This window comes from Lampris incognitus, chromosome 5, assembly GCF_029633865.1.
Source record: "Lampris incognitus isolate fLamInc1 chromosome 5, fLamInc1.hap2, whole genome shotgun sequence".
Taxonomy (NCBI): Eukaryota; Metazoa; Chordata; class Actinopteri; order Lampriformes; family Lampridae; genus Lampris; species Lampris incognitus.
In genome coordinates this window covers 19,512,587-19,526,275 of record NC_079215.1, presented here as the reverse complement: position 1 = coordinate 19,526,275, position 13,689 = coordinate 19,512,587, and the positions used below count along the sequence as shown (strand labels likewise).

Sequence of the window (13,689 nt, the reverse complement as noted above, 5' to 3'; positions counted from 1 at the left end):
GGCTGCAACTAAAAACATGTTGAGGATTTATATGACAGGAGGAAGGACGACTCGCTGGAGAGATCGACAGAGCGAGAGACGGAGAGAAAGGCAGTGAGGGAGAGAGAGAGAGATCTGGGGTGAGTGTCACAAAGCATGACAAGTGGGTTATAGGGAGCTAGCTTTGGGTATCACCCGAGGCCCGAGTCACTCCATTTAAAAGTGGAGTTATAATACCGTTTTAACTCCACTTTTAAGATCAGACCTTCGGGTCCAACACTGTGTTAAGCGCCCCCTTCACCAACAGAGTGGAAAAGAAAAAAATGACATCAGCATTTTTTTTTTGGCATTGGCATCTTTGGCACTGGCATTGCAAACGTGGAGTGTCTGGGTAGCGTAGCGGTGTATTCTGTTGCCCACCAACACTGGGTTCGCCGGTTCAAATCCCCGTGTTATCTCCGGCTTGGTTGGGCATCCCTACAGACACGATTGGCTGTGTCTGCGGGTTGGAAGCCGGATGTGGGTATGTGTTCTGGTTGCTGCACTAGCGCCTCCTCTGGTCGGTCGGTCGGGGTGTCTGTTTGGGGGGGTGGGGGGATAGCGTGATCCTCCCACATGCTACGTCCCCCTGGCGAAACTCCTCACTGTCAGGTGAAAAGAAGTGACTGGTGACTCCACATGTATCAGAAGAGGCACGTGGTAGTCTGCAGCCCTCCCCGGATCGGCAGAGGGGGTGGAGCAGCAACCGGAACGGCTTGGAAAAAAGGGTAACTGGCCAAGTACAATTGGGTAGGAAAAAAGGAGGGGGGGGGCATTGCAAACTTTAATTGTCAGTGTCACTCAGTAAAAATTTCAATTCAACATTTAGTGAGAACAATTTCTTTGTCATGTAGTATTTATCCGTCGTCATACAAGAGGCTTGACTTGACTCAGTCAAGCTTATTTGTACAGCCCCAAATCACAATTTAGTCCCAAAGGGCTTTACAATCAGTGCAATATATGCCACCTGCTATCCTTAGACCCTCGAGTCAGATGGGTCAGAAAACCTCATCAGGAAAAGAAAAAAAAATAGGAGAAAGCTCAGGAAGAGCAACAGAGGAGGGATCCGTCTTCCAGGACAGACCGACATGCAATAGGTGTTGAATGCTTTGAGTAACCGAATTACAATGTACAACCAGAGAATACACACAGAGCAAAGTAATACACAGTTAATACATAAAATATAGAAAAGCAAATTTAAATGTATTGAGTTATAAAAATTGTAAGGGGAGAGTGCAAAGCCCTCACAGAACAGCCGCTACAAGCGTCTGGAGCCTTACATCGCTAATGCAGCGTGTCAAAGTAAAGCCATCACTGTGATGGTGTAGTGATTATCATATTTACTTGCAGATTTACACTATCTGCAATTCTCTGCTGCAAATCCTCTTTAGCCTCAGCAGCACCAGCAGTGCCCCTTTTGCTGTGAAACGTCTCTCTGTTGCTCTTTTTTTAATCTTGCGTGACAATTGTCATAATCATTTACTCTCATGGGGGACGAAAAACACTGCTCTGGATTTGTCAGGGCATGCAACTGGCTATTTGTCACAAAAGCACCCCTTTTTATGCAAATATCACTTAGAATAAACATTGTTGTGAGATTTGTGCCATGACTGGGGTTTGTCTAGCCAGTCGTGACGCTAACTCAGACTATCTTGAATTTGTGTGAGACAGAGCTATGAGGTCGCGTTAAAGTTGCAGTCCGCAATTTATGCACAGCGGCTGTCCGCCCCACTGCTGCTGCTGTTTTGGTCGGACGTCACAAATGTTGTTCGCTTTATTACTTGTGAAAGAGGAAACTGACCGATGCCGCATCACTTTCAGTTCTTTTTTTGAGGCTTTCAGTTGTCTCCATTTCTCAAACAAATGCACGATGTTGACCTGATGGTGAGACATGTCATGTTTCTTAATGTTAGGTGAGCGCTTGGGGTGTTGCAGTCCTCCATATAGCATGTCTTTACAGACTGTACCTTTAACAAACTGAGAAAAGCGCATGCTGAAGGCTCATTCATTGTTGTGGAGATGTTGGCTGGGCTGAGTGTGTTTGCCTTTCCGCGTATAATCACTCACCGCCAGTGAATATTGCATGCAGGAGATTGACATGTGAGTGTGTGGGATTGTCAGGGATAAAGATGCCTTGTTTACAAAACATTGTGGAGTGTGTGTGTGTGTCGTAATTAAAGAGCCCCCAGACAAGGAATTCCATAATACAATGCAAATACATAATTTGCAGTCTGATATATGCACACAATATAGTAGCCATCTAAAAATATGTGAATATAATTACATTGCAGTTTTGAAACATAAAAATGTGTGTGTTCTTTTTTTCTAACAGTTGGTGTGAATTAGAAAAAGCATACGCAAAGAGATTATAGAGGGATTACAAAGGGCCGTACAAAAAATGTTTTTAATGGAGCAATAGATCCAGATTTGAACGCTACAGGCCTCGTTTTCAGTACAAATGAGGTTGTTTGCTAACATAGCGTGTTTCACTGAACAATTCCACCAACTGATTATATGTCTAGCAGTATTTTGCATGTAATTTACCATTCGGGATCTCTGTGACCAGAGCAAAATTAGCATGCCATTTTACTGATGGCAGTACCTCTGTCTCTGCATTTGAAATGTCAGAATCTACAGGTTCGCAGGGATAAAGCGGAACCATTATGTTTCTCGCTAATTGCACTGTCTGTCTAATATTATTGTTATTAGCAATGTGAGGTCAACAGGGGCGGAGTGAAGGGGTGGCCCAGGATGGCCATGGCCACCACATACTAAAGTCTGCCCACCCCTCTGGCCACCCCACACAACAACGCTTTTCAGGCAGAACGTTTTTGCGGAACAATTTCTCTGCGACCACTTTCCCTATATGGATGGATTTTAACAGCGTAACCACGCCCCATTCAACCGCATGCGACCAAGTAGTTCTCGGTACCCTAGGTCGCCATCTTGCACGCCCTCTGTAATTTGCATTTTTAAGAGCCGGAGCTTCATTTTGTGCAAAATATAGTTTTATTTACCCTTTACACATAATTATGTATTGTTTCCAACTGCCCAAGGACACACTTTCCACGGTGTTTTGAAAAGTATAGATCCATTTTGTCTTCATTGTAAATATGTTTACGTTTGCTACCACGCTTTGCTAACATTCGCTTGCTAGTTAAGGTTGACGTGCATCAGTGTTTTGCTGCCGAGATATGGAGAGGGCTAAATCTTCGGATAACGTAAAAGAACACACAACTATGCTAAAACAACTTCAATTGAGGACTCATCCGAAAATATGATTTTTTCCCCCGGAGACGCCTGTAAGCAGTCCTCTCCACAAAATGAGGAAAAATGAACACAAGCAATCTGACGTGACAAACTCCATGCTCCTTGCCACAACTGAACAGATTGGTGAAAGACAGAACATGTTTCTTGAGAGGCGCTACCAATTGAAGCTACCGTGGAGGCCAATACCAAGACCATCCAGGATTTTACCACCTTGCTGTATGAGACAGGAAAACAGGCAGGTGATGCTGGCAATAAAGTTGCTAGCCTAGAAGAGAAAGTTAAAAAGTTGGAGGGAGCGAAAAAAAGCTTCAGGAACCGAGACCCCGACCCGAGACCTCCCTATGCACACTGAGTCCCAGCTCCCCGGTTCATCGGCCCATTTCCTGTGTCCAAGGTGGTTAATCCTGTTGCTGTAAGGCTCAAGTCAAGGAAAGCATGTTGGTCCCAGCCTCCAGACCCCCACCATCCCCCCGACTCGTGGATGGTGGCCCAGTGTACACAGTTAGGAAGCTCCTGGCTGTGCGTCGTCGAGGGCATGGCTTTCAGGAGGCCTCCGGTCCAGAGGAAAGATCTTGGGTCCCCGCCAGGTTCATTATGGACCCCGACCTCATCAGGGATTTCCACCGACAGCATCCTGAAGATCTTGGGCTGTTAGGTGGCAGCCGTAGAGGTGTGTGTGTGTGTGTGTGTGTGTGTGTGGGGGGGGGTTGGGGGGGGGGGTCTGTCATGACCAGCTCCAGATCCTAGATGTCTCTTCCTGTCAAGTTTCCCTCCTGTGTGATTACCGGTCCCGCCCTAATGTGTTCCACCTGTGTGTCACTGTCTCCCCCATGTGCATATTTAAGCCATGTGTTTGCTCCCTCATGTTGCCAGTTCATCTTTACCCCTGTGTGAGCGTTCCAGCATTACTTTCTTGTCTTCCCAGTAAGTGTTTTGACCATTGCCTAGTTTTTGTGAGTCTGCCTTTTGCCTGCTGTCTTTGATACCTCTGCCTGATCTGATTGATTCCTGTGTACCGACCTTTTTGCCTGATTAAACCTTTTTGGAACTTTTACTACCTGTGTCAGTCTGCTTTGTGGGCCCTTCGTCATTGTGAGCCTGAAACCTACTGAAGATGATAAAGAGAAACTATATTCACTACAGGAGAATGTGAATTCTCTTTATGTTGAAAAAGCAAAAGGTGCCTCATAAGGTCCAGTGCAAAGTAGCTAGAATTTGGAGAAAAGAATTCTACATATTTTTTTCAAATTAGTGTAGCCGGGTGGTAAATCTGTTAAATATGTTAAATGATTTTCCACTTAAATTTAGTATAGTTTAACTGTTAATATATGTAATCGTTACACTGTCAAGCCTTGTAAAATGTCATTTGATGTATTAAATTGTGAAGCAGATTGTGAGTGTATTTTTATAGTTTTGGTTGTCATTGCATGTTTTGACCAGTAAGTGGCAGTGTTGCGGACTTTTATTGTAACTCCGTGCAAGTTATCCAAGTGCATCTTGGGTACTCTTTCTTTTTCTTGTGTGAACCACCTGGAGATTGCGGTGTGACGGTGCTCTGACTCCATAGTAAGTAGGTGTAAATACCTTGTGAAATATACCTGTAACATTATTCCAAACAATATTATATGTCGGTAATTTGACAAGATGGTTTGATTTAGATGCTACTGGAGTTGATGTTCGGTGATTCTGGGCGCGAGCTGTCGACCACTGTTCGCCATTGCATGCATGACAAGGTAACTGACAGAGTGAGAAGTTGTGCAATCTTCAGGAAGTCCCACATGTCTTTGTTAAACCCTGTTTAACATACATAGTCCACTGCCGTATTTTGCACCGTATTTTGTATTTATTATTTTCCTTTTAAAATCTTTTCTGTTAAACTTGCCACATCTGTGAACATTTATGAGCTGTTTGCTCGAAAGACACAGGAATTTATGCACTCAGTAAAACGATCTGCATTCGAAGGTTCAAACAATAAAATTAAAGCTACAAGAACCCCGGAAGTAATTGTGTCCTGTGTGGTATCTAATTCCACGGGCTACATTAGAGAAAAAAAAGAAACGAAAACAAAAGTATCATCCCTCTATATCAATGGAGTCTTAAGTAGTGAAGAATCTTCAGTTTCTGCATTTGTTTCTAGTTTCTATCAAAGATGTACACTACATCCTTTAGCCCACCTTATTGCAAGTATTTCTTTGATAAAGTCAATTTATTTATCCCTAAAATTAGTCAAGATATTGCTGACTTTGGTGAGTGTCCACTTAGAAGAATTAGATGAAGTAGTCAAAAGAACCCCGTCCCCCTTAATAAAAGCCCTGGCCCTGACGGCCTACCCTTTGAGTTTTATATAACTTTCTGGGATGATATTAGAGAGCTAGTTTTAGATTTGTTTGAGGGATTTTCAAAAAAGGGTGAGCTGTAGGAGTCAAGGAGGCAAGGACTTATTACATTAATACCAAAACCTAACGAAGACATTATATTTTTAGATAATTGTTGTCCATTCACAATGCTCAACTCGGATTACAAATTGTTAGGTGCATTATATGCCCATAGATTAAAGCTTTGTTTAGAAGAAATAATTTCTGTTACACAGTCAGGCTTCATGAAAGCTAGACACATCTCAAACAATATCTGCCTGGTCCTGGATATTATCGACTATCCAGATCTAATCCATGATGATGCAATTATACTATTCCTAGATTTTTACAAGGCTGTTGATACTGTTGAGCACCCCTTTATTTTATTTTATTTTTATTTTACCCCATTTTTTTCTCCCCAATTGTACATAGCCAATTATCCCACTCACCCACATCCAGCTTCCCACCCACGGACACGGCCAATTGTGTCTGCAGGGACGCCCGACCAAGCCGGAGCTAACATGGAGATTTGAACAAGAGATCCTGTGTTGGTAGACAACGGAATAGACTGCTACGCTACCCAAACGCCCCACACCCCTTTATTTTTGAAGCTTTGGTTAATTTTGGTTTTGGTAATAAGTTTAGAAATATAATCAAAACTCTGTATGAAAATATCAATAGTAATGTCTCACTGCTTAAAGGCCCCTCTCCGCATTTTGAAATTCAAAGAGGAATTAGACAGGGATGCCCAATATCCGCTTATTTATTTTTGATAGTTGCAGAACTTATTAATTTATATGTTGTTCACAATTCCGATATCAAGGGTATTACAAATTTGGGATACTGATCTAAAAATAAGCCAACTGGCTGATGATACATGTCTTTTTCTAAAAAATGCAAATCAGGTTCCAATCATCCTAGAGTCTTTTTTTTCTCCCCTTTTTCTCCCCAATTGTATCTGTCCAGTTACCCCACCTTTCTGAGCCGTCCTGGTCAGTGCTCCATCCCCTCTGCCGATCTGGGGAGGGCTGCAGACTACAACATGCCTCCTCCGATACATGTGGAGTCGCCAGCTGCTTCTTTTCACCTGACAGTGAGGAGTTTCACCAGGGGGATGTAGTGCGTTTGGGAGGATCATGCTATTCCTCCCAGTTCCCCCTCCCCCCTGAACAGGCGCCCCCACCGACCAGAGGAGGCGCTAGTCTTGTTTCTATTTGTTTCTATTTTCTTATCTTGTATCTTGTTAGTTTTTAGTTATTAGAGCGTAAGTGTCTGTAATAGAACCCAATTTCCCCTTGGGGATGAATAAAGGATTCTGATTCTAATTAGTGCAGCGACCAGGACACATGCCCACATCCGGCTTCCCACCCGCAAACACGGCCAATTGTGTCTGTAGGGACACCCGACCAAGCCAGAGGTAACACGGGGATTTGAACCGAGGATCCATCCTAGAGTCTTTAAAAGATTTTTCAAATGCTTCTGGTCTAACTATCAGTCAAAACAAGAGTGAAGTAATGTATGTACATGACACTGACAAAAAATCTATATGTGGGTTACAAGTAAAACAATCAGTTCAATACCTTGGTATTAAGATATACAAAGTGTCCTCTGATAGAATTTAGGGAACTTCAGGCCCAAAATTAGAAAAAGCAAAAAATATCTTTAGTTGCTGGTTACAGAGAGATCTTACTATTCAAGGCTGAGTGTTACTATCTAAAGTGGAAGGCCTTTCCAGGCTTGTGTACCCAGCATTGTCTTTCAATGTTGACAACAAAACGTGTGCAGCCTTTAATTCGCTCTTATTTAAATTTATTTGGAGAAATAAGACTGAATATGTATAAAGGAAAACAATTAGAAGATATTCTGAAGGTGAGATTAATGCTTTGGACTTCAATACTATTAATAATAGCTTTAAAATCAACTGGTTAAAGCACTGCCTTGCTGATAATGATTCCCCATGGTATTATATCCCAAACCTGATTTTTGAGAAATGTGGTGGATTAAAATTTTTACTTTCCTGTAATTATAAATGTAGTAAATTGTCCCTTAAACTAATAAACTTCCACAAACAAGCTCTTGAAGCCTGGAAATTAGCATTCAAACATAATTTCTCCCCCCATACCTGTGCTATTTGGAACAACCAGTATGTGCTGTTTAGAAACAAGACCATATTTTTTAAGAACTGGATTGACAATGATATAATATTTGTATTGGACTTGATAAATTCCCAGGTTGGACTTTACAGTTATGAGGATGGCATCCAAAAACTGGTGCAAACCTTTCTAAGAAGGAATATGAAAAAAATGCCAACAGTATATCTACAGGACTGATTCATCTTGTAAAGGCTCCCTTACTTTATGGCCCTTTTTCTGGAGAACTCCCCAAAATTAAAATAGGGGCGCATAAACCTACTTGATCGCAAATGTAATAATGTGCACATCAGGAGAACACTTACATCAGACGAAAGCTGTGTTCCTAAAACATTCTGTATTTGGAAGCTATCTTTCCCAATGTCTGTCAGTGAAAATATATATGGTCTGAGTCTAGCAAGTTCTTCATACCCAATAAAGTCAAAGAAATTCACTTGAAGATACTACATAAATATTACCCATGTAACACATTTTTATGCAAATTTAAAGCAGAAATCTCAGCAAAATTTTTATTCTGTAACACAGAAGAAGAAACTATTTTATGTTTATTCTTTAATTGTCCTTATTCCTCTAAACTATGGACAGATATTGCATTGCTCATTTTTGATACATTTAACAAACTATGTAGTATAAAAGAAGGTATGGTCTTGTTCCTTGATTGCAATACTGGCTCATCTCCTGTAGCTATAATGCTCTCAAAATTCTGTGTTTGTTTGGTAGATTTCACATTCACAAATCCAAGGTGATGGGCTCCAAACCCAATATTCTATTATTTTACATTGATTACATGTTCTTTTTCTAAAATAACTTCTAACAAAAAGGCAATGAAAACATCTCTCATCTTGGAAAAAATATTAAACACATTAGATAAATGAACAGCTTAGTTTTACACTTTTTTTTTTCTGAAAGACTCCTGGCATAGTGGCTGTTATTATCATCATCATCATCATCTGACCATCAACCTCATAAGTTTATTTTTGTGTCAGCCTTTCCTTGTTTATTTATTCATTTATTTATTTTATTTTTTTCCTTTTATTTTCTCTTTTTTGCATTGTATTATATTTAGACCATAATTATTATTTTTATGCATTGACTCTCCCCTGCACTGAAATTCTGACATTGTGTTGTTGCAATGTAAAAAACAATTGTACATGATAAAAAAGCACTAAATAATAAAATAAAATATGTTAAAAAAAAAAGTTCTCGGGGCCCTTTTAGGCAGCCACAACCTGCTGCCTGCGGCCTGAGGAGAGAGGTGTCGGCAGTATATTCCCAGTTAAGATTTTAACAAAAAAAATAAGTGTTTTCAACTATATTTTAAATGTATCTTGTTTAATGTGTGTATCTATCTTATGGCTGGGATACACAATTAGAATGAGATGTGATCTCGTAAAGGTTACTACCGGTATTTAAGTCATAAGCTACGTATAAACAGCCTCACTGTGTCAGTTTGCTAGAAAAGTATATATTCGGTTTGAATAAGCATGCAGCAGCTCCAATGTCACATCCTTGACCTCAGGCCAATGATGTAATTTATTTGTGATGTGATGGGACTTATATATTTATATGATATAGACTTCAATGAAGCAGGATGTGACCCGCCCCTCCAGTCCCGAGGAATGGTCTGATGAGCCACACGAGCACACTTTTGAGCCGTGTTTTCATAAGTTATTGAAATTTTGTTCAAATCATATGTAATTGTGATATATAGAGTAGATAAAAGTCTTAAGTACAAAATCTGAGTTTGTTTGACCATTTGTGTGTGTGTGTGTGTGTGTATTTGCATGTATGTGTGTCAACAAAATCACTGTTGTAATCATGCATCAGTATCACCAATATTAACACAGCTGAATGTACGGCCATGCTTGAACATACTTTTATGTCCTTACACTATAGATGTATTCATTAATGTGCAACTCAAAATTAAAAACATTCATCTGCATGATTATGCAGAGGAACATCAGTAGGACTGCATCTGTACGTATATGTATGACTGGTGGGTTGTGGTTTGAGGACTGATTTGGAGGCAGGAAAAATATGGGCCGGCCAATATGGTCAATGAGGCAAAACTGTGGCCGACTAACCTCTGCATATGTTTTTCTATGTATTTCTATGTGTTTGACCTCATGTTTCAAAGTTCCCCTTGCAGTGGCTGGAAAAGCTGTGGTGTGCCTTGGAAAAAAAAAGGCTTTTGAGAATTAACTGCTGAACCGTGGAAATTAACTGTTATCTGGACAATTAACCCCGTGCTACTCCCACCTTGTGGCCCTCATTGAAGACCCTGAAGAGAGAGAGAGAGTGTGTGTGTGTGTGTGTGTGTGTGTGTGTCTACAGTGCTGCTCACCAGTGATGACCAGTGTGTGTGGGACCCCGGCCTCGTTGAGCATGCGTTGAATGTGGCTGTTGTACAGAGAGAGGGCCTGTCCTTTTCCACTCTGTGGGTTGACCAGCAGCATCATGCGGCAGGGCCGATGCACCTCGCTAAACGACCCTCCTACCGAGGGGAGAAAGTGGGTGAGGAGAGATGACAGGGAAAAAAGAAAGGACGGGTCGGTTACGAAAGCAGTTGATATAGCTGTTAACGAGGGTTCATTGCCACTGTAATACCAAATAACATAAATGCATATATTAGTTACTGGTGACTGTTTATTAATACTTGCTGCAATCCCAGTAATTACTAGCGAATGTCCTGCTGTTACTAGTTGCTTCTGAATAAAGCTGGGTAGTTCCTTCACAAGCGACTAATTGCTATTCAATTTTACCAACTTTTTAATTTTGACTATTCAAATCTAAAACCGATATCAACATCTAGTTGTGACTAGTCATCTTAATCGACTAGTGTTAAATATATGCATTAAGTAAAAACATATATATTGATACTTTTATTTGGATTAGAAACTAGATCTCATTAAAAAGATGACTGTTAATATCGCATAACAACTAGTAACAATGTAACTGTGGCAAGTGAAAATCCGAATGGCAGCTAGTCACTGGTGAATACTTACTAGTAACTTGTGTAAAATGACTAGTAGAATTGGATTTACTAGTGCTATTTAAGCAGTGACAAGCAATTGGTGAGAAGTTGATATCTAATATGTGACGCCTCATAAGATTGATAGGCAGCTTGGTATTTTCATAGTAAAAATATAATGGTGACTAGTGCCTTTAAATTAGGTACTAGTCGCTAAAATAAAATAACTAGTGTTTATTGAATTGTTACTAGTAAAAGAGAAAAGTGACTAGTCATAACCAAATTAGTAACTAATGCTTATTTTGAAAGACCCAGTGTCTAATTTTTAGCAACTAGCGACTAATGACAGTCATAATAATGACATGTGTTTAAAAATAAGATCTAGTGTTTTTAGTGACTGGTGCCTTACAGCAAATAAATTATGAAACGGCCTGTCATACCGCAAATAAATCCCTCAAATGGGAGCTTTCTTGTGTTCGGATCTTCTGCTGTATTTTGCATGTTTCTTGATCCAGCACTTTCCCTTTCTGGATTTGCATGTCATTATTTTAATCGACCAATTTAGGGCCTGCCTTAGAAAACTCAATCCAATTAACCACTTGTGTGTGTTGTTTTTTTCTTCTGTTATTCTTCTCATTACCGTCATGCTTTTGATACAGTAGGCTCAGAAAGGACAACTGAGTAACATGAGAGCGTAACATCAGCCAGACTGGAGGTCTGAAGACACAAAACAGGTTTTATTTTCTGGTTGATACACAAATACTCCACTACTGGCTCGCCTCGCTGACACCAGTTAGGTCTGTGGATCTGTGCCTGTCAAGATCACCAGTAAAGGATTTATTTGTGCCAGCAGCCAAACCAACAAAATTCCTTTTAAAAACGAAACTCCTCCAGGAGGATGATGTAATTTTGCACTGCAGTCTGCTGTAAAATATTTAAAAGCTCAAAATACTTTCATCTGGAGGGGGGAAGAGCTATCCAAACAAGTCTGACAGCTAATAAATGAGTAACTTGGGGTGGGACAGCAGAACTATAAATGCTCCGGGGACAAACTCACTTATCTCGATGAAAACAGAACCGGCAGGATTTGCTGTTCTAAGTAAGATATGGCACTTTCAGTTCAAGAAACACACACACACCTTGTATACCAATCGATTTTTGTCGATTGATTTACTGTTTGCTGCTGGAGTCTGATCAGGGTTCTCTGACACTAACAGGGCCATGGCCATCACTGATCTATAATAAACTATGGATTGACAACGTAATGGTAGAAAGTCAACGCAAGTTCCTCAGCAGCCGTATTTGTATTCCTTAAGAAGTCAATTGCGTCTGAGGTTTCTGCCGGCTTGTCACAATGACTACATGCACAGCATATGGCTGCAAGACTACATTTAACCAAGACTAGGTTAAAACCTGGTTTATGGCTGGACCGCAACTACATTTATGAAACGACTGTTTTTCAGGAATCAGGAACATTTATTTGTCATTTAATTTCTCCCAGCCCAGAGCAGTTTAACGCAGACAAAAACACATATATCCAAACTACAAAAAAAAAAACAAAAAAAACAACAAAAACTACAAAACTACAAAAACACTTACAACACACACACACACACCATATATATGTGTGTGTGTGTGTATATATATATATATATATATATAAAATGTCACTGTCCAAGAGAGCGAACACCAGCCAGGATGACTGTTGGAACTGCTGGGCTGCATGAGCTAGCCGTTAGCTTAGCCTGCCCTGCTTCTGCGTCCTGTCAGACCGCCCTCGTTGCCTTCTCTTCGGGCGCAGCTCCGTACAGGGGCCGTGGCCCTTGGGCCCACCGGATACAGCCGACCGTGCGACTACGTTTGAAAAGCGGCTGTTTTAACATCAATTCCGTTAACAGTTAATGACGTAATTGAAAACTTCACGTCAATCCGTTTTGAAAGTGCAACGGCCAATGGGGAAACTCCAACTCGGCCGTCCGACCAATGGGGAAACTCCATCACTCACTCATGGACAATCGCATGCGGCGAAACTATACACAGGAGATAGCAACGTTAGAAGAAATATTAATTCATCATGTGTTTATGGTTGTAATTATGTTATTTTGAACATTAATGGGCTTTAACTGCATGTTTTAAGATTTAACGGTATTAATGGCACATGGTATTAAGCGCACTGATATGCATAACTTAAGCAGACAATGTGGGCGGCATTAATGCTTACCTAGTTTACAAATATGTCTGCTACTCAAACACTGATGAAGGAATACCAAGATGGCATCGCGGTGGCGTCACATATTGTCAATCCAACGTTTATTATAGGTCACTGATAGCCGTGCTGATGTGTCTGAGATAAAATGCTAGTGTTTTACAGTCACGCTCTGCAATAACTGCAATAATTAATTACATCCACGCTCGGTAATAACGTTGTCTGGATCCAGTTACATTATGAAAGGCACAACGTCTTTGTCCTCTGGGTGGATGTTTCCATTGACTCACCCCTACAACATCACGACGGTGCTCTCCGAGGTGGGTGTGATGCCAGTAAAGTGCCCTCATGAATCAGTAAGTATGAGAGTTGGCACTAAAGGCCCCTGACCTTGCTGTCTGCGCACCCTGACACCCACACAACCCCTTTTTTTTCTCCGACGTTGTTCCACTTCCTCTGTATCACCCCCTCTCTCTTTATTTAAAACATCCCAGAGGAACCTCTCTCTGCAATTTTTAGATACTTCTCCATCTTTGCTGGCTTGGGTTGCTGCGAAAGGATGGCACAAAGCCAAAGCATGACACAAAATGATGGAAGCATACTGGCAAAGAAAGAAAAAACTATAGACATCCATTGAATCTGCAATGGACATTTATTCCTAGGGAGGATACAGTCGTGAGAATTAGGGTTGATGGTTAACGATAGCAGATAGTGTGTCTG

At 40.9% G+C, this 13,689-nt stretch overlaps 1 protein-coding gene across 1 annotated transcript in view; it reads right to left on the bottom strand.

Annotated features, from left to right (window-relative positions):
• LOC130113339 (sphingosine kinase 1-like) overlaps positions 1-13,689 on the bottom strand; it is a 72,386-nt gene that overhangs the window by 31,841 nt on the left and 26,856 nt on the right. Inside the window, exon 2 of the mRNA XM_056280927.1 lies at positions 10,137-10,286. Coding sequence (XP_056136902.1) covers positions 10,137-10,286 — 150 coding nt within the window. The remainder of the gene's footprint in view (positions 1-10,136; positions 10,287-13,689) is intronic.